At 42.9% G+C, this 18,456-nt stretch overlaps 1 protein-coding gene across 2 annotated transcripts in view; it reads right to left on the bottom strand.

The window, feature by feature from the left end:
- LOC115133269 (synaptosomal-associated protein 25-B-like) overlaps window positions 1-18,456 on the bottom strand; it is a 72,814-nt gene that overhangs the window by 13,626 nt on the left and 40,732 nt on the right. For both annotated transcript variants that reach the window (XM_029666331.2, XM_029666332.2), the window contains exons 3-4: window positions 17,321-17,362; window positions 2,443-2,491 (exon numbers count right to left, since the gene is read on the bottom strand). In XM_029666331.2, coding sequence (XP_029522191.1) covers window positions 2,443-2,491; window positions 17,321-17,362 — 91 coding nt within the window. The remainder of the gene's footprint in view (window positions 1-2,442; window positions 2,492-17,320; window positions 17,363-18,456) is intronic.

Raw genomic sequence — 18,456 nt, 5'->3', positions numbered from 1 at the left:
CCAGTACTATCAAGCTGCTTCTCCTGGCTAACCAACCAGTACAATCAAGCTGCTTCTCCCACCTAACCAACCAGTACTATCAAGCTGCTTCTCCTTGCTAACCAACCAGTACTATCAAGCTGCTTCTCCCACCTAACCAACCAGTACTATCAAGCTGCTTCTCCTGGCGAACCAACCAGTACAATCAAGCTGCTTCTCCCACCTAACCAACCAGTACTATCAAGCTGCTTCTCCTGGCTAACCAACCAGTACTATCAAGCTGCTTCTCCCACCTAACCAACCAGTACTATCAAGCTGCTTCTCCTGGCTAACCAACCAGTACAATCAAGCTGCTTCTCCTGGCTAACCAACCAGTACAATCAAGCTGCTTCTCCTGGCTAACCAACCAGTACTATCAAGCTGCTTCTCCTGGCTAACCAACCAGTACAATCAAGCTGCTTCTCCCACCTAACCAACCAGTACTATCAAGCTTCCACAAGGATCCATTTCCTTAACCGAAGCCTAAACTCAGGGATTCTACAAATGTGTCCTCTTTGAGTGGAAGTCAATTGCGATGTTTTGTCACTACTACTAGTATAACGGATCAGTGTGTCCTCTCAGTAAAGAGGATGTGTTATCAATCAACAGCTTTCTTCACCTCGATACAACAGGTCATTATTACTGTTTACTGAGAAAATGTACTATACCTCTAATAAAGATACAAGACAGAAAACAGTTCATACACTATATACAGTATTATAGAAATAACAGAACTACAAAACCATGGTGCTTTTAACTTTCTGACTATACTTCGGGAAAGTATTCAGAAAGTATTCAGACCCCTTGATCTTTTCTACATTTTGTTGGGTTACGGCCTTATTCTATAATCGATTCAAAAGTACCCCCCCCCCCGCCATCTATCGACACACAATACAACATAATGGCAAAGCAAAAACAGGTTTTTAGAATTTTTTGCAAATTTAGAAAAATTAAATCAACTGAAATATCACATTTACATTAGTATTAAGACCCTTTATGTAGTACTTTGTTTAAGCACCTTTGGCAGCGATTACAGCCTTGAGTCTTCTTGGGTTTGACAGTACAAGCTTGGCACACCTGTATTTGGGAAGTTTCTCCCATTCTTCTCTGCAGAACCTCTCAAGCTCTGTCAAGTTGCATAGGGAGCACATCTGCACAGCTATTTTCAGGTCTCTCCAGAGATGTTTGATCGGATTCAAGTCCGGGCTCTGGCTGGGCCACTCAAGGACATTCAGAGACTTGTCCCAAAGCCACTCCTGCGTTGTCTTGGTTGTATGCTTAGGGCCGTTGTCCTGTGGGAAGGTGAACCTTCGCCCCAGTCTGAGGTCCAGAGCGCTCTGGAGCAGGTGTTCATCAAGGATCTCTCTGTACTTTGCTCCGTTCATCTTTCCCTCAATCCCGACTAGTCTTCCGCTCCCCGAAGCTGAAAAACATTCCCACAGCATGATGCTGCCACCACTGTGCTTCACCGTAGGGATAGTGCAAGGTTTCCTCCGGACGTGACGCTTGGCATTCAGGGCAAAGAGTTCAATCTTGGTTTCATGAGACCAGGGAATTTTTTTAGGGGCCTTTTGGCAAACTCCAAGCGTGTTGTCGTGCCTTTAACTGTGGAGTGGCCACTATCATAAAGGCCTGATTGGTGGAGTGCTGCAGAGATGGTTGTCCTTCTGGAAGGTTCTCCCATCTCCACAGAGGAACTCTGAAGCTCTGTCAGAGTAATCATCGGGTTTTGTGTCACCTCCCTGACCAAGGCCCTTCTCCCCCGATTGCTCAGTTTGACTGGCCGGCCAGCACTAAGAAGAGTCTTGGTTCCAAATATCTTCCATTTAAGAATGATGGAGGCCACTGTGTTCTTGGGGACCTTCAATCCGGTCTCGGAGTCCTTTGACATCGTGGCTTGGTTTTTGCTCTGACATGCACTGTCAACTGTGGGACCTTATATAGACAAATGTGTGCCTTTCCAAATCATGTCCAATCAATTGAATTCATCACAGGTGGATTCCAACCAAGTTGTAGAAACATCTCAAGGATGATCAGTGGAAACAGGATGCACCTTAGCGCAATTTCGAGTCTCATAGCAAAGAGTCTGAATACTTATGTAAATAAGGTATCTGTTTGTTTTTTTTTACTTGTTTTGGCTTTGTCATTAAGGTTTATTGTGTGTAGATTGATGAGAATTAGTTGTTTTTCAAATCCATGTTAGAATAAGGCTGTAATATAACACAATGTGGATAAAGTCAAGGGGTTCTGAATACTTTCCGAACTGTTTTTCCTAAAATCCCGATTTAGAAGATTCCCGGAATAAGGAGAGAATATTAAGCAGGAATTCCGTAATCCTCCAACCAGGATTTCTGGGAAACCTGGGATATTTGGGAAAGTGAACAGAATTTTAGAGTGTAATATTGTGTCTCTATAGGAACTTACCTCCCTGCTCATCCAGCATAACCAGAGTCCTGATACCAGCATCTTTACTCTACAGACCCCGGGTCAGAAAGACAGGGAAGAAGAGAGGGGAAGGAAGAGAGGAAGAGAAGAAGAGGTGAGATAAAACAGGAAGAAGAGAGGGGAAGGAAGAGAGGAAGAGAAGAAGAGGTGAGAAAACAGGAAGAAGAGAGGGGAAGGAAGAGAGGAAGAGAAGAAGAGGTGAGATAAAACAGGAAGAAGAGAGGGGAAGAAGAGAGGGGAAGAAGAGAGGGGAAGGAAGAGAAGAAGAGGTGAGATAAAACAGGAAGAAGAGAGGGGAAGGAAGAGAGGAAGAGAAGAAGAGGTGAGATAAAACAGGAAGAAGAGAGGGGAAGGAAGAGAGGAAGAGAAGAAGAGGTGAGATAAAACAGGAAGAAGAGAGGGGAAGAAGAGAGGGGAAGGAAGAGAAGAAGAGGTGAGATAAAACAGGAAGAAGAGAGGGGAAGGAAGAGAAGAAGAGGTGAGATAAAACAGGAAGAAGAGAGGGGAAGGAAGAGAGGAAGAGAAGAAGAGGTGAGATAAAAAAGGAAGAAGAGAGGGGAAGGAAGAGAGGAAGAGAAGAAGAGGTGAGATAAAAAAGGAAGAAGAGAGGAAGAGAAGAGGTGAGATAAAACAGGAAGAAGAGAGGAAGAGAAGAGGTGAGATAAAACAGGAAGAAGAGAGGAAGAGAAGAAGAGGTGAGATAAAAAAGGAAGAAGAGAGGGGAAGGAAGAGAGGAAGAGAAGAAGAGGTGAGATAAAACAGTTCAGTGTGAGCAGAAGAGAAGAAGAGGTGAGATAAAACAGGAAGAAGAGAGGGGAAGGAAGAGAAGAAGAGGTGAGATAAAACAGTTCAGTGTGAACAGAAGAGAAGAAGAGGTGAGATAAAACAGGAAGAAGAGAGGGGAAGGAAGAGAAGAAGAGAAGAAGAGGTGAGATAAAACAGTTCAGTGTGAGCAGAAGAGAAGAAGAGGTGAGATAAAACAGGAAGAAGAGAGGGGAAGGAAGAGAAGAAGAGGTGAGATAAAACAGGAAGAAGAGAGGGGAAGGAAGAGAGGAAGAGAAGAAGAGGTGAGATAAAACAGTTCAGTGTGAGCAGAAGAGAAGAAGAGGTGAGATAAAACAGGAAGAAGAGAGGGGAAGGAAGAGAAGAAGAGGTGAGATAAAACAGAAAGAAGAGAGGGGAAGGAAGAGAAGAAGAGGTGAGATAAAACAGGAAGAAGAGAGGGGAAGGAAGAGAAGAAGAGGTGAGATAAAACAGAAAGAAGAGAGGGGAAGGAAGAGAAGAAGAGGTGAGATAAAACAGGAAGAAGAGAGGGGAAGGAAGAGAAGAAGAGGTGAGATAAAACAGTTCAGTGTGAACAGAAGAGAAATATAATATATATATTATCATCATTATTATTAAATGGAGGGACACTGAGTTAATGCGATCAGTTTCTCAACAGGTATTGATCCAGACATGAGATCATATATATGGGACATCAAATCAAATTTTACTGGTGACATACACATGGTTAGCATTCGTTATTGCGAGTGTAGTGAAATGCTTGTGCTTCTAGTTCTGACAGTGTAGCAAAATGTAACATGTAATCTAACAATTCCACAACAACTACCTAATACACACACATCTAAAGGAACGGATTAAGAATATATACATATAAATATATGGACGAGCGATGACCGAGTGGCCGTGGGTCGTAGATCGAGTCAGAGCCATGTACCTAGAGAGTTGGGACAACGTTTAGAATGTTGAATATGGTTCTAATAGACCCAGTAAAAGAGGTCAGGGGTCAGACGCTCCATTGACCAGATTGGCACACATTCAACAAATCTTTTCTTTTTCTGTAATTATGTTTATTTAACCTTTATTTAATGGATCTAACAAAGTGGATATTTGTCAAATCCGTCACGATTTATGTATTGTACCAGACACAAAATGTGGATACTTAAGCCTGATTTGGATACAACATGTTGTCCCTTGTCAGGTTTAGAAGAAGTGACTTCTAAATGCCAACTCCTGTCTGTATATTGTCGATTAGCATAGCTAGCATTCAGAAATCGGTGGTGGTTGTTAATGTCATTTTTAACTGGAATACAGTTGATTGGTAATGATGACCCGAACATGTGTTGGGGTTGACATCCACACAAGCATTATACTCCCATTATTACCTCAACATAATGTCAAATACACATATAAACAATATGTGTACAATATATAAACAACAAATGAGGAGACTCAGGATCTTTCCCCCACGTGTTTCCATGGCAATTCCATTGTTTGGTCATGTTGGATTTCACCCTTTGCTGCATCTATCCTTGAAATCCAGTTTCATGGCATTTAAATATTCCCCATGTCATGTTAATGGGGAGATAACATGGCCGCCATATCATTTTGTAGTGTTATGTAAATGCCTCATAATGCAGAAACCTCAATGTCCCATCTCTCTAAATACATGGCTGGATAGAGTCAATGTGAAATACAGTTCAGTGGTGATGCAGTGATGATACTAGTGCTGAAGTACAGAGGAACTCATAGAGCTATGGTGGGAGATGTAACATTGCCTCCTTAGGGCAAAACAAGGCTCTATTGAAATAAAATAAAATGATCCTATTTGATTTCAGAAAAACCCTGAAGAGTGTATTATCATATCTGCTTTTAGAGAAGGTATGATACAGTGATATATTAAATTGACTCAGAACACAACAGGTATAAGGATGACCAAGAAGCTTACACTAAACTAATTAATATGCTGTGTTGCAGATCCAACCAGGTTTCCCTTTCCCTGATTGGTCAATGACAGAACTGCACTTCCTCAGAGAGGTTCCAACAGCCTGACTTAAAAAAAAAAAAAACTTTTATTTAACTAGGCAAGTCACTTAAGAACAAATTCTTATTTACAATGACATACTACACCGGCCAAACCCAGACGACGCTGGGCCAATTGTGCACCGCCTTATGGGACTCCCAATCGCGGCCGGTTGTGATACAGCCTGGATTCGAACTGAGATGCAGTAACTTAGACCGCTGCGCCACTCGGGAGCCCCTCTCATGTGATTTAAATTATTGTTGCTCGCACGCATACCAAGGAATGGAAAGAGACATGCACGCACGCGCACACACGCACGCACGCGCACACACCACAACCCCTCAGGCATACACTGAATTCCCCGGCCCCATTACACACAGAATACTGGACATATGCTGACACCATTAACAAGCCGCAAAACAACCTCACAAAACCTACATTCAATTCCATTGGTGGGTTTATAGGAGTTCCTTAACAGGGAGAGGAACAAAGGTCAAAGGGTTATTAATGTACGGGCCAGCGCCTTGGGATCAGATCGATGCTTGACCTTCTCAGGGCTGTTGGACTCCATTTCAATCACCTTTCTGTGATTCCTGTCATATTATCTCCTCAGCTCCATTTCAATCACCTTTCTGTGATTCCTGTCATATTATCTCCTCAGCTCCATTTCAATCACCTTTCTGTGATTCCTGTCATATTATCTCCTCAGCTCCATATCAATCACCTTTCTGTGATTCCTGTCATATTATCTCTTCAGCTCCATTTCAACCACCTTTCTGTGGATCCTGTCATATTATCTCCTCAGCTCCATATCAATCACCTTTCTGTGGTTCCTGTCATATTATCTCCTCAGCTCCATTTCAATCACCTTTCTGTGGATCCTGTCATATTATCTCCTCAGCTCTATATCAATCACCTTTCTGTGATTCCTGTCATATTATCTCCTCAGCTCCATATCAATCACCTTTCTGTGATTCCTGTCATATTATCTCCTCAAGCTCCATATCAATCACCTTTCTGTGATTCCTGTCATATTATCTCCTCAGCTCCATTTCAACCAATTGATGGATGTTTCCCATCAAGGTTTCTGCCCTTGGACCTTCTTCTCCAATGTGTTTAGAAAAGGAGGCGAGGAAAGAGGATGTGAGGAATCAAGGTTTCTGCCCTTGGACCTTCTTCTCCAATGTGTTTAGAAAAGGAGGCGAGGAAAGAGGATGTGAGGAATCAAGGTTTCTGCCCTTGGACCTTCTTCTCCAATGTGTTTAGAAAAGGAGGCGAGGAAAGAGGATGTGAGGAATCAAGGTTTCTGCCCTTGGACCTTCTTCTCCAATGTGTTTAGAAAAGGAGGCGAGGAAAGAGGATGTGAGGAATCAAGGTTTCTGCCCTTGGACCTTCTTCTCCAATGTGTTTAGAAAAGGAGGCGAGGAAAGAGGATGTGAGGAATCAAGGTTTCTGCCCTTGGACCTTCTTCTCCAATGTGTTTAGAAAAGGAGGCGAGGAAAGAGGATGTGAGGAATCAAGGAAAGATGAACTGAGAACCAGAGAGACAACACAGAAGAAGTGTGTCTTGCCTTTCTTGAACTATCCCTCGCACCCTAGTATTTTCTTACTAGCGCTGACTTGGCTGATAAATTACTTTATTGAGGAAAAATGTACTTAATATGCCTGCGATAATGTGGTTGTTCCACCTAGCTGTCTGAAGATGAATGTACTGACTGTACGTAGCTCTGGATAAGAGATAGACTGACATTCTGTAAATGTAGAGAAACAGGCCCAGTGAGATGACCGATAACATCAATCCAAACTGACTGGTAATATAGTGTCACAGGCCACGTTCATGTCTTTTAGAAGGTTGAGACCTTTTTCAAACACCTTACTCTGCTTGTTATGACTCCCAGGCTTCAGGTTGATAACGGGCTGAATCACCTGCGGTGAGAGACAGCCCTGAGGGGGGAGAGAGAGTGCCCTGGGGGGAGACAGAGAGAGCCCTGGGGGGAGACAGAGAGAGCCCTGAGGGGGGAGAGAGAGAGCCCTGGACTAGACAGAGAGAGCCCTGGACTAGACAGAGAGAGCCCTGGACTAGACAGAGAGAGCCCTGGGGGGAGACAGAGAGAGCCCTGGGAGGAGAGAGAGAGCCATGTTGTACGCAGCCCAGGCACTCCAGGGCCATAATTAGATAAGAGGTCAAAAGTTGAATGAAGACCACCGTAATGACATCACACAGCTGTTGATGGGCCGCACCGCTGTCATATAACTTGCAAGGTCAGCTGTTTATGAAATATGAGGCTGAGGCTCATATGCCCTGTCCTCTATGGACAAGGCTAGTTTGACCCTCCTACTAGATACATGGAAAATAGCACTGATTTCTAAATCACAGGAATCTATTCATGCCCTGTTGTGTGGAAGATGAGATGTTTTATAGATCACATCATCTGCACAGTGACTTACTATTGCCTACAGTAATGAACCATCAGGTATATAGCAGAGGGTGGAGCTATAGGAGGATGGACTCATTGGAATCCTACACTAATGAACCATCGGGTATATAGCAGTGGGCGGAGCTATAGGAGGATGGACTCATTGGAATCCTACACTAATGAACCATCGGGTATATAGCAGTGGGCGGAGCTATAGGAGGATGGACTCATTGGAATCCTACACTAATGAACCATCGGGTATATAGCAGAGGGCGGAGCTATAGGAGGATGAGCTCATTGGAATCCTACACTAATGAACCATCAGGTATATAGCAGAGGGCGGAGCTATAGGAGGATGGACTCATTGAGAGAGAGAGAGAGAGAGAGAGAGATAAATCTTAGTGACTCGGGAGCAATTGTCATCGATTTTATCGCCGTCTCCTGTACTGACCTTCAGTCGCTATGACAATGACCTCGCCCAGCCCCCCTCCCCTGTATCCCCTCGCTGCTCAGCCATTTGTCAGCCAGAGTCAGTTGCATGACGTATGATATTCATGGCGTGTATGATTTAGTACACGTAATTCCAATACAGCTAGCAAACACACTCATAGATATGGGAAATGAGGAGGAAGTGGGCCTATGAGGCACGGAAATAGACTTGATGGCACCAGATGCTTCTTTTCAACATGTATTATTTACGGTTAAATTTTACACAATGACCCAATTACATGGAGACAGTATTACTGTGTGTTAGACAGGCATTGCTATACTGTCCCACCAACCATTCAGTAAGGCCAGGCCAGATTTCAGAAGTGTTTTCACCATATATGTGTTGTGTATGGTTTGCACCGGGTGCAAAGTTTTCAGCTTTTGTCAATGTCACCTTGTTTGCACACTCAAATATTGGCCACATTTTTCTCAATTCTACAATCTGGACTATCTTGCTCGAGGTGTGTCTGTCTGTCCGTCCGTCCGTCCGTCCGTCCGTCCATCCGTCCGTCTGTCTGGAGATAGCCACCAACCAGCAGCATTGATTATTTTCCTCTTGCTCTCTCCCTCCACCACTTCCACAGAGTCCTGATATAACAGACTTTATAATAGTCTCATAGAGGCAGAAGAAGCAGGCGTGACATGTTTAAATCTTTGGATTGAAATATTCAACCGAAATGTATGCCTGATGCTTCACTGCATGTTAAATAGGTGAAATGTATGCCTGATGCTTCACTGCATGTTAAATAGGTGAAATGTATGCCTGATGCTTCACTGCATGTTAAATAGGTGAAATGTATGCCTGATGCTTCACTGCATGTTAAATAGGTGAAATGTATGCCTGATGCTTCACTGCATGTTAAATAGGTGAAATGTATGCCTGATGCTTCACTGCATGTTAAATAGGTGAAATGTATGCCTGATGCTTCACTGCATGTTAAATAGGTGAAATGTATGCCTGATGCTTCACTGCATGTTAAATAGGTGAAATGTATGCCTGATGCTTCACTGCATGTTAAATAGGTGAAATGTATGCCTGATGCTTCACTGCATGTTAAATAGGTGAAATGTATGCCTGATGCTTCACTGCATGTTAAATAGGTGAAATGTATGCCTGATGCTTCACTGCATGTTAAATAGGTGAAATGTATGCCTGATGCTTCACTGCATGTTAAATAGGTGAAATGTATGCCTGATGCTTCACTGCATGTTAAATAGGTGAAATGTATGCCTGATGCTTCACTGCATGTTAAATAGGTGGTCCCACCGGCATCATCGCAGGTCAAGTGATGTATTTACTGTAGCTACAGATAAAGCTCTTTGATAAATGAGATAAACCTCAGGAAAATCTATGTCATCTCAGACAACATTATTAGAGTTATTCAAAACAGGGCGGCTCAGTGGGTAACTCAGTTTATTGGGGCTGAGTAAAGCTAGACGAGAGTGTTATAATGCTTCATAACAGGGCGGCTCAGTGGGTAACTCAGTTTATTGGGGCTGAGTAAAGCTAGACTAGAGTGTTATAATGCTTCATAACAGGGCGGCTCAGTGGGTTACTCAGTTTATTGGGGCTGAGTAAAGCTAGACAAGAGTGTTATAATGCTTCATAACAGGGCGGCTCAGTGGGTAACTCAGTTTATTTGGGGCTGAGTAAAGCTAGACGAGAGTGTTATAATGCTTCATAACAGGGCGGCTCAGTGGGTAACTCAGTTTATTGGGGCTGAGTAAAGCTAGACTAGAGTGTTATAATGCTTCATAACAGGGCAGCTCAGTGGGTTACTCAGTTTATTGGGGCCGAGTAAAGCTAGACGAGAGTGTTATAATGCTTCATAACAGGGCGGCTCAGTGGGTAACTCAGTTTATTGGGGCTGAGTAAAGCTAGTCTATAGGCCAAAGGCAGAGCTGACAACATTACATCAGACAGATGGATAACCCAACACTAACCACATTCACAACCTCTATAAAACGTAACATCACCCCATCAGTCAAAGAGAGCACTTAAGTCTAGGAGCAAAAGGCTCCTCAAAAGCTTCTACCCCCAAGTCATAAGACGGCTGAACAATTAATAAAATGGCCACCGGACTATTTACATTGACCTCCACCCCTTTTGTACACTGCTGCTACTCGCTGTTTATTATCTATGCATAGTCACTTCACCCCCACCTACATGTACAGATTACCTCCACTAACCTGTACTACTGTTTATTATCTATGCATAGTCACTTCACCCCCACCTACATGTACAGATTACCTCCACTAACCTGTACTACTGTTTATTATCTATGCATAGTCACTTCACCCCCACCTACATGTACAGATTACCTCAACTAACCTGTACTACTGTTTATTATCTATGCATAGTCACTTCACCCCCACCTACATGTACAGATTACCTCCACTAACCTGTACTACTGTTTATTATCTATGCATAGTCACTTCACCCCCACCTACATGTACAGATTACCTCCACTAACCTGTACTACTGTTTATTATCTATGCATAGTCACTTCACCCCCACCTACATGTACAGATTACCTCAACTAACCTGTACTACTGTTTATTATCTATGCATAGTCACTTCACCCCCACCTACATGTACAGATTACCTCAACTAACCTGTACTACTGTTTATTATCTATGCATAGTCACTTCACCCCCCACCTACATGTACAGATTACCTCAACTAACCTGTACTACTGTTTATTATCTATGCATAGTCACTTCACCCCCACCTACATGTACAGATTACCTCCACTAACCTGTACTACTGTTTATTATCTATGCATAGTCACTTCACCCCCACCTACATGTACAGATTACCTCCACTAACCTGTACTACTGTTTATTATCTATGCATAGTCACTTCACCCCCACCTACATGTACAGATTACCTCCACTAACCTGTACTACTGTTTATTATCTATGCATAGTCACTTCACCCCCACCTACATGTACAGATTACCTCAACTAACCTGTACTACTGTTTATTATCTATGCATAGTCACTTCACCCCCACCTACATGTACAGATTACCTCCACTAACCTGTACTACTGTTTATTATCTATGCATAGTCACTTCACCCCCACCTACATGTACAGATTACCTCAACTAACCTGTACTACTGTTTATTATCTATGCATAGTCACTTCACCCCCACCTACATGTACAGATTACCTCAACTAACCGCACACTGACTCGGTACCAGTCCCCCCATATATAGCCTCGTTATTGTTATTCTTATTGTGTTACTTTTGATAATTTTTAAAACTTTAGTCTATTTGGTAAAAAATGTCTTGAACTGCACTGTTGGTTAAGGGCTTGTAAGTAACCATTTCACGGTAAGGTCTACACACGGTTAGGTCTACACATGGTAAGGTCTACACACGGTTAGGTCTACACATGGTAAGGTCTACACACGGTTAGGTCTACACATGGTAAGGTCTACACACGGTTAGGTCTACACATGGTAAGGTCTACACACGGTTAGGTCTACACACGGTTAGGTCTACACATGGTAAGGTCTACACATGGTAAGGTCTACACACGGTAAGGTCTACACACGGTAAGGTCTACACACGGTAACAAGGTAAGGTCTACACACGGTAAGGTCTACACACGGTAAGGTCTACACACGGTAAGGTCTACACACGGTAAGGTCTACACACGGTAACAAGGTAAGGTCTACACACGGTAAGGTCTACACACGGTAAGGTCAACACACGGTAAGGTCTACACACGGTAAGGTCTACACACGGTAAGGTCTACACACGGTAAGGTCTACACACGGTAAGGTCAACACACGGTAAGGTCTACACACGGTTAGGTCAACACACGGTAAGGTCAACACACGGTAAGGTCTACACACGGTAAGGTCTACACACGGTAACATGGTAAGGTCTACACACGGTAAGGTTTATACACGGTAAGGTCAACACACGGTAAGGTCTACACACGGTAAGGTCTACACACGGTAAGGTCTACACACGGTAAGGTTTACACACGGTAAGGTCTACACACGGTAAGGTCTACACACGGTAAGGTCTACACACGGTAAGGTCTACACACGGTAAGGTTTACACACGGTAAGGTTTACACACGGTAAGGTCTACACACGGTAAGGTCTACACACGGTAAAGTCTACACACGGTAAGGTCTACACACGGTAACAATGTAAGGTCTACACACGGTTAGGTCTACACACGGTAAGGTCTACACACGGTAAGGTCTACACACGGTTAGGTCTACACACGGTAAGGTTTACACACGGTAAGGTCTACACACGGTAAGGTCTACACACGGTAAGGTTTACACACGGTAAGGTTTACACACGGTAAGGTCTACACACGGTAAGGTCTACACACGGTAAGGTCTACACACGGTAAAGTCTACACACGGTAAGGTCTACACACGGTAACAATGTAAGGTCTACACACGGTTAGGTCTACACACGGTAAGGTCTACACACGGTAAGGTCTACACACGGTTAGGTCTACACACGGTAAGGTCAACACACGGTAAGGTCAACACACGGTAAGGTCAACACACGGTAAGGTCTACACACGGTAACATGGTAAGGTCAACACACGGTAACATGGTAAGGTCAACACACGGTAAGGTCAACACACGGTAAGGTTTACACACGGTAAGGTTTACACACGGTAAGGTCTACACACGGTAAGGTCAACACACAGTAAGGTCTACACACGGTAAGGTCTACACACGGTAAGGTCTACACACGGTAAGGTTTATACACGGTAAGGTCTACACACGGTAAGGTCTACACACGGTAAGGTCAACACACGGTAAGGTCTACACACGGTAAGGTCTACACACGGTAAGGTCTACACACGGTAAGGTCAACACACGGTAAGGTCTACACACGGTAAGGTCTACACACGGTAAGGTCTACACACGGTAAGGTCAACACACGGTAAGGTCTACACACGGTAAGGTCTACACACGGTAACAAGGTAAGGTCTACACACGGTTAGGTCTACACACGGTAAGGTCAACACACGGTAAGGTCTATGTGACAAATAAAGTTTGATTTGAACAGCGCTGAACAGATACTCTCCCTGCACCGATACTCTTGCCTGATTGTATTAGCCTTGTGTTGAAGATTTCAAAGCCCACACAACATAGGGAGAGCACTTGTTCGACTCTCACCCTGTTAGTGCTCCTGTGCTGCAGAGGATAATTGGAAATGTATTGACCTGGGTGGGTGGGGCGGGTTTCTCAATGCCTCGGTAGCTAAAGTAATATGTTATTTATCACCGCAACCCAGCCTCATAGCTGTGAAAGAGTTACAATTATAAAAGTGATGTTTTGATGTCAATCTTCAATGTGTGAATGAACAACAATATTGGAACAAAGAACACACTATTCTCGGATTTGTAATAACAAATCAAATCAAATCAATTATTTTTTTGGTCACATGGCGCCGAATACAACAGATGTAGACTTTACAGTGAAACTGTAACGGTATTCCTCATCGGAAGATGAGGAATCATCGGACCAAAGCGCAGCGTAGTAAGTGTTCATGCTTTCTTTATTAAAACTGAACACTAATAACAAAATAACAAAAGGAATCACCGAAACAGTCCTGAAAGGTGCAAAACACTAAACAGAAATGAACTACCCACAAAAACCCTGTGGGAAAAAGCTACCTAAGTATGGTTCCCAATCAGAGACAACAATAGACAGCTGTCCCTGATTGAGAACCATACCCAAAACAAAACAAAGAAATACAAAAACATAGAAAAAGGAACATAGAATGCCCACCCAAATCACACCCTGACCAAACCAAAATAGAGACTTAAAAAGATCTAAGGTCAGGGCGTGACAGAAATGCTTACTTACAGGCTCTAACCAATAATGCATAAAAAAAGGTATTAAGTGAACAATAGGTAAGTAAAGAACTAAAAACAACAGTAAAAAGACAGGCTATATACAGTAGTGAGGCTATATACAGTAAATCAAATCAAATCAAATTTATTTATATAGCCCTTCGTACATCAGCTGATATCTCAAAGTGCTGTACAGAAACCCAGCCTAAAACCCCAAACAGCAAATAATGCAGGTGTAAAAGCACGGTAGAGGGGCTATATACAGTAGAGAGGCTATATACAGTAGTGAGGCTATAAAAGTAGAGAGGCTATATACAGTAGAGAGGCTCTATACAGTAGAGAGGCTATATACAGTAGTGGGGCTATATACAGTAGAGAGGCTATATACAGTAGAGAGTCTATATACAGTAGTGAGGCTATAAAAGTAGTGAGGCTATATACAGTAGAGAGGCTATATACAGTAGTGAGGCTATATACAGTAGTGGGGCTATATACAGTAGAGAGGCTATAAAAGTAGCGAGGCTATAAAAGTAGCGAGGCTATATACAGTAGAGAGGCTATATACAGTAGAGAGGCTATGTACAGTAGAGAGGCTATATACAGTAGTGAGGCTATATACAGTAGTGAGGCTATAAAAGTAGAGAGGCTATATACAGTAGAGAGGCTATATACAGTAGACAGGCTATATACAGTAGAGGGGCTATATACAGTAGAGAGGCTATATACAGTAGAGAGGCTATATACAGTAGTGAGGCTATATACAGTAGAGAGGCTATAAAAGTAGCGAGGCTATATACAGTAGAGAGGCTATAAAAGTAGAGAGGCTATATACAGTAGTGAGGCTATATACAGTAGTGAGGCTATATACAGTAGTGAGGCTATATACAGTAGAGAGGCTATAAAAGTAGCGAGGCTATATACAGTAGAGATGCTATATACAGTAGAGAGGCTATATACAGTAGTGAGGCTATATACAGTAGAGAGGCTATATACAGTAGTGAGGCTATATACAGTAGTGAGGCTATATACAGTAGTGAGGCTATATACAGTAGAGAGGCTATATACAGTAGAGAGGCTATATACAGTAGTGAGGCTATATACAGTAGAGAGGCTATATACAGTAGTGAGGCTATATACAGTAGAGAGGCTATAAAAGTAGTGAGGCTATATACAGTAGAGAGGCTATATACAGTAGTGAGGCTATATACAGTAGTGAGGTTATATACAGTAGTGGGGCTATATACAGTAGAGAGGCTATAAAAGTAGCGAGGCTATAAAAGTAGCGAGGCTATATACAGTAGAGAGGCTATATACAGTAGAGAGGCTATATACAGTAGAGAGGCTATATACAGTAGAGAGGCTATATACAGTAGTGAGGCTATATACAGTAGTGAGGCTATAAAAGTAGAGAGGCTATATACAGTAGAGAGGCTATATACAGTAGACAGGCTATATACAGTAGAGAGGCTATATACAGTAGTGAGGCTATATACAGTAGAGAGGCTATATACAGTAGCGAGGCTATAAAAGTAGAGAGGCCATATACATTAGAGAGGCTATATACAGTAGTGAGGCTATTTACAGTAGAGAGGCTATATACAGTAGAGAGGCTATATACAGTAGAGAGGCTATATACAGTAGAGGGGCTATATACAGTAGAGGGGCTATATACAGTAGAGAGGCTATATACAGTAGAGAGGCTATAAAAGTAGTGAGGCTATATAAGTAGTGAGGCTATATACAGTAGAGAGGCTATATACAGTAGTGAGGCTAGTGAGGTTATATACAGTAGTGGGGCTATATACAGTAGAGAGGCTATAAAAGTAGCGAGGCTATAAAAGTAGCGAGGCTATATACAGTAGAGAGGCTATATACAGTAGAGAGGCTATATACAGTAGAGAGGCTATATACAGTAGTGAGGCTATATACAGTAGTGAGGCTATAAAAGTAGAGAGGCTATATACAGTAGAGAGGCTATATACAGTAGACAGGCTATATACAGTAGAGAGGCTATATACAGTAGTGAGGCTATATACAGTAGAGAGGCTATATACAGTAGCGAGGCTATAAAAGTAGAGAGGCCATATACATTAGAGAGGCTATATACAGTAGTGAGGCTATTTACAGTAGAGAGGCTATATACAGTAGAGAGGCTATATACAGTAGAGAGGCTATATACAGTAGAGGGGCTATATACAGTAGAGAGGCTATATACAGTAGAGGGGCTATATACAGTAGAGAGGCTATATACAGTAGAGGGGCTATATACAGTAGAGAGGCTATATACAGTAGAGAGGCTATATACAGTAGAGAGGCTATATACAGTAGTGAGGCTATATACAGTAGAGAGGCTATATACAGTAGAGAGGCTATATACAGTAGAGAGGCTATATACAGTAGAGAGGCTATATACAGTAGTGAGGCTATGAAAGTAGCGAGGCTAAATACAGACACCGGTTAGTCAGGCTGATTGAGGTAGTATGTACATGTAGATATGGTTAAAGTGACTATGCATATATGACATACTTCTCATGCACATAGTCCTTTGATAAACCCCACCCCTCCCTCGTCAGGTCTTTAGCTGGTGGAGCGTTACCATATTCATTTAACTAGGCAAGTCAGTTAAGAACAAATTCTTATTTACAATGATGGCCTAACCCCCGGCCAAACCCGGACGGCGCTGGGCCAATTGTGCGCCGCCCTATGGGACTCCCAATCACGGCCGGTTGTGATACAGCTCCAAGCTATTGGTGAAGAAGCTCAACATACTATATCTAAGAAGATACATCTACAACGACGGCCACACATATTCAATCTATAGAGAGGCCTTGGGTTATAGACTGTGTTGGCTGTCCATGGTCCAGCTCTACTTTACAGACAGGCAGGGTGATGTATGTTCCTATATCCCCTAGATGAGACCATCTGGGGAGTCACATTGAGAGCTACTCATGCATAATACATGCTGGGATATTGGCCCTCCATCCTCTGTCTGTCTGTACCATTTAAAGCAGTCAGGAAACAGAGACAGCCACAGATTGACAGTACATTTAAAAATCACTACTCAACCATTTGTCTTCCGGGAAGTAGGAGTGATGCTAGTCCCTCAACTGGGCAGAGTCACGCTCTATGATGTGAGGAGATGTGCTATGTCATGTATAATTCATGTAATCAAACCCGCACCAAACTTCTCCAGTCACCTTAAAAGGAAATACAGCCGCTTACATTCTATCAGGAAATTAGATCCGTCTCTCAATTTGAATAAGAAAACTGTGTGGTGTGTGTAATGTTAAGATGACCTTACCTCCTCCACCATGGCCAGCATACGTCGAGTGCTCTCCAGCGACTGTGAAGAGAAAATACCCATATTAGAGAGTTGTCAGATAAATCTCTTCCCTACTATTGTACTGTACCACACACCTGGTGATGAACACACCTGGTGATGAACACACCTGGTGATGAACACACACACCTGGTGATGAACACACCTGGTGATGAACACACCTGGTGATGAATACACCTGGTGATGAACACACCTGGTGATGAATACACCTGGTGATGAACACACCTGGTGATGAATACACCTGGTAACCAGTGCTGGTGTCAACTCTATTGGAACTCCATTTTCATTCAGTGAACCCATTTCATAAACAAAATAATCATTATATAATACAAAAATTAAATAATAATCAGATCACCTCCTATATTGACAGGGTTAGTATTTCAGCTCTGTACTCCAGCACTTTGGATTTGAAATGATACAATGACTATGAGGTTAATGTGCAGGTATTTTCATCCATATTGGGTGAACCGTTTAGAAATTGCAATGCTGGTGTACAGAGCCAAAACAACAACAATTGAGTCACTGTGCCAATATTTGGAGCTCCCGGTCTATAGGAGGATGTATCATTAACATGGATACAGTGAGCTACCAACTCTTCACATTCCCACTGAATTTATCACATGTTCTCCTCACTCTTCCCTCCCTCCTTTTCCAACAATCTGCTTTTACATAACAATATTTCCCTCTAAATGTCTCCCCTCCTATCTACCGTGCCCCTCCTCAATCTCTCTCTCTCTATATCTCTTGCACCTCTCTCTCTCTCTCTCTCTCTCTCTCTCTCTCTCTCTATATATATATATCTCTTGCACCTCTCTCTCTCTCTCTCGCCATTTCTCTAATCTCTCCCCCACTCCCATCTCCCTCTCCCTCCCTCCCTCCCTCCCTCTAATCTCTCCCCCTCTCCCATCTCCCTCTCTCTCCAGAGCCTGGCTGGATTACATTATCTCTTCATGACTGTTTAATAGGTCCATTTGAGCTATTCTATTATTCTAGCGATCTGAATTAAAGGCTGCGTCCCCACTCCTTAGGAAAGGACAGGCCAGAGAGATGTACAGTTAACACTGTCTAAAACCTCACCCACAGCAAAACCACAGGGA

The sequence above is a fragment of the Oncorhynchus nerka genome, linkage group LG18, assembly GCF_034236695.1.
Source record: "Oncorhynchus nerka isolate Pitt River linkage group LG18, Oner_Uvic_2.0, whole genome shotgun sequence".
Lineage (NCBI taxonomy): Eukaryota > Metazoa > Chordata > Actinopteri > Salmoniformes > Salmonidae > Oncorhynchus > Oncorhynchus nerka.
The sequence above is the reverse complement of the archived record's forward strand: the minus strand, read 5'-3'. Positions and strand labels throughout refer to the sequence as shown.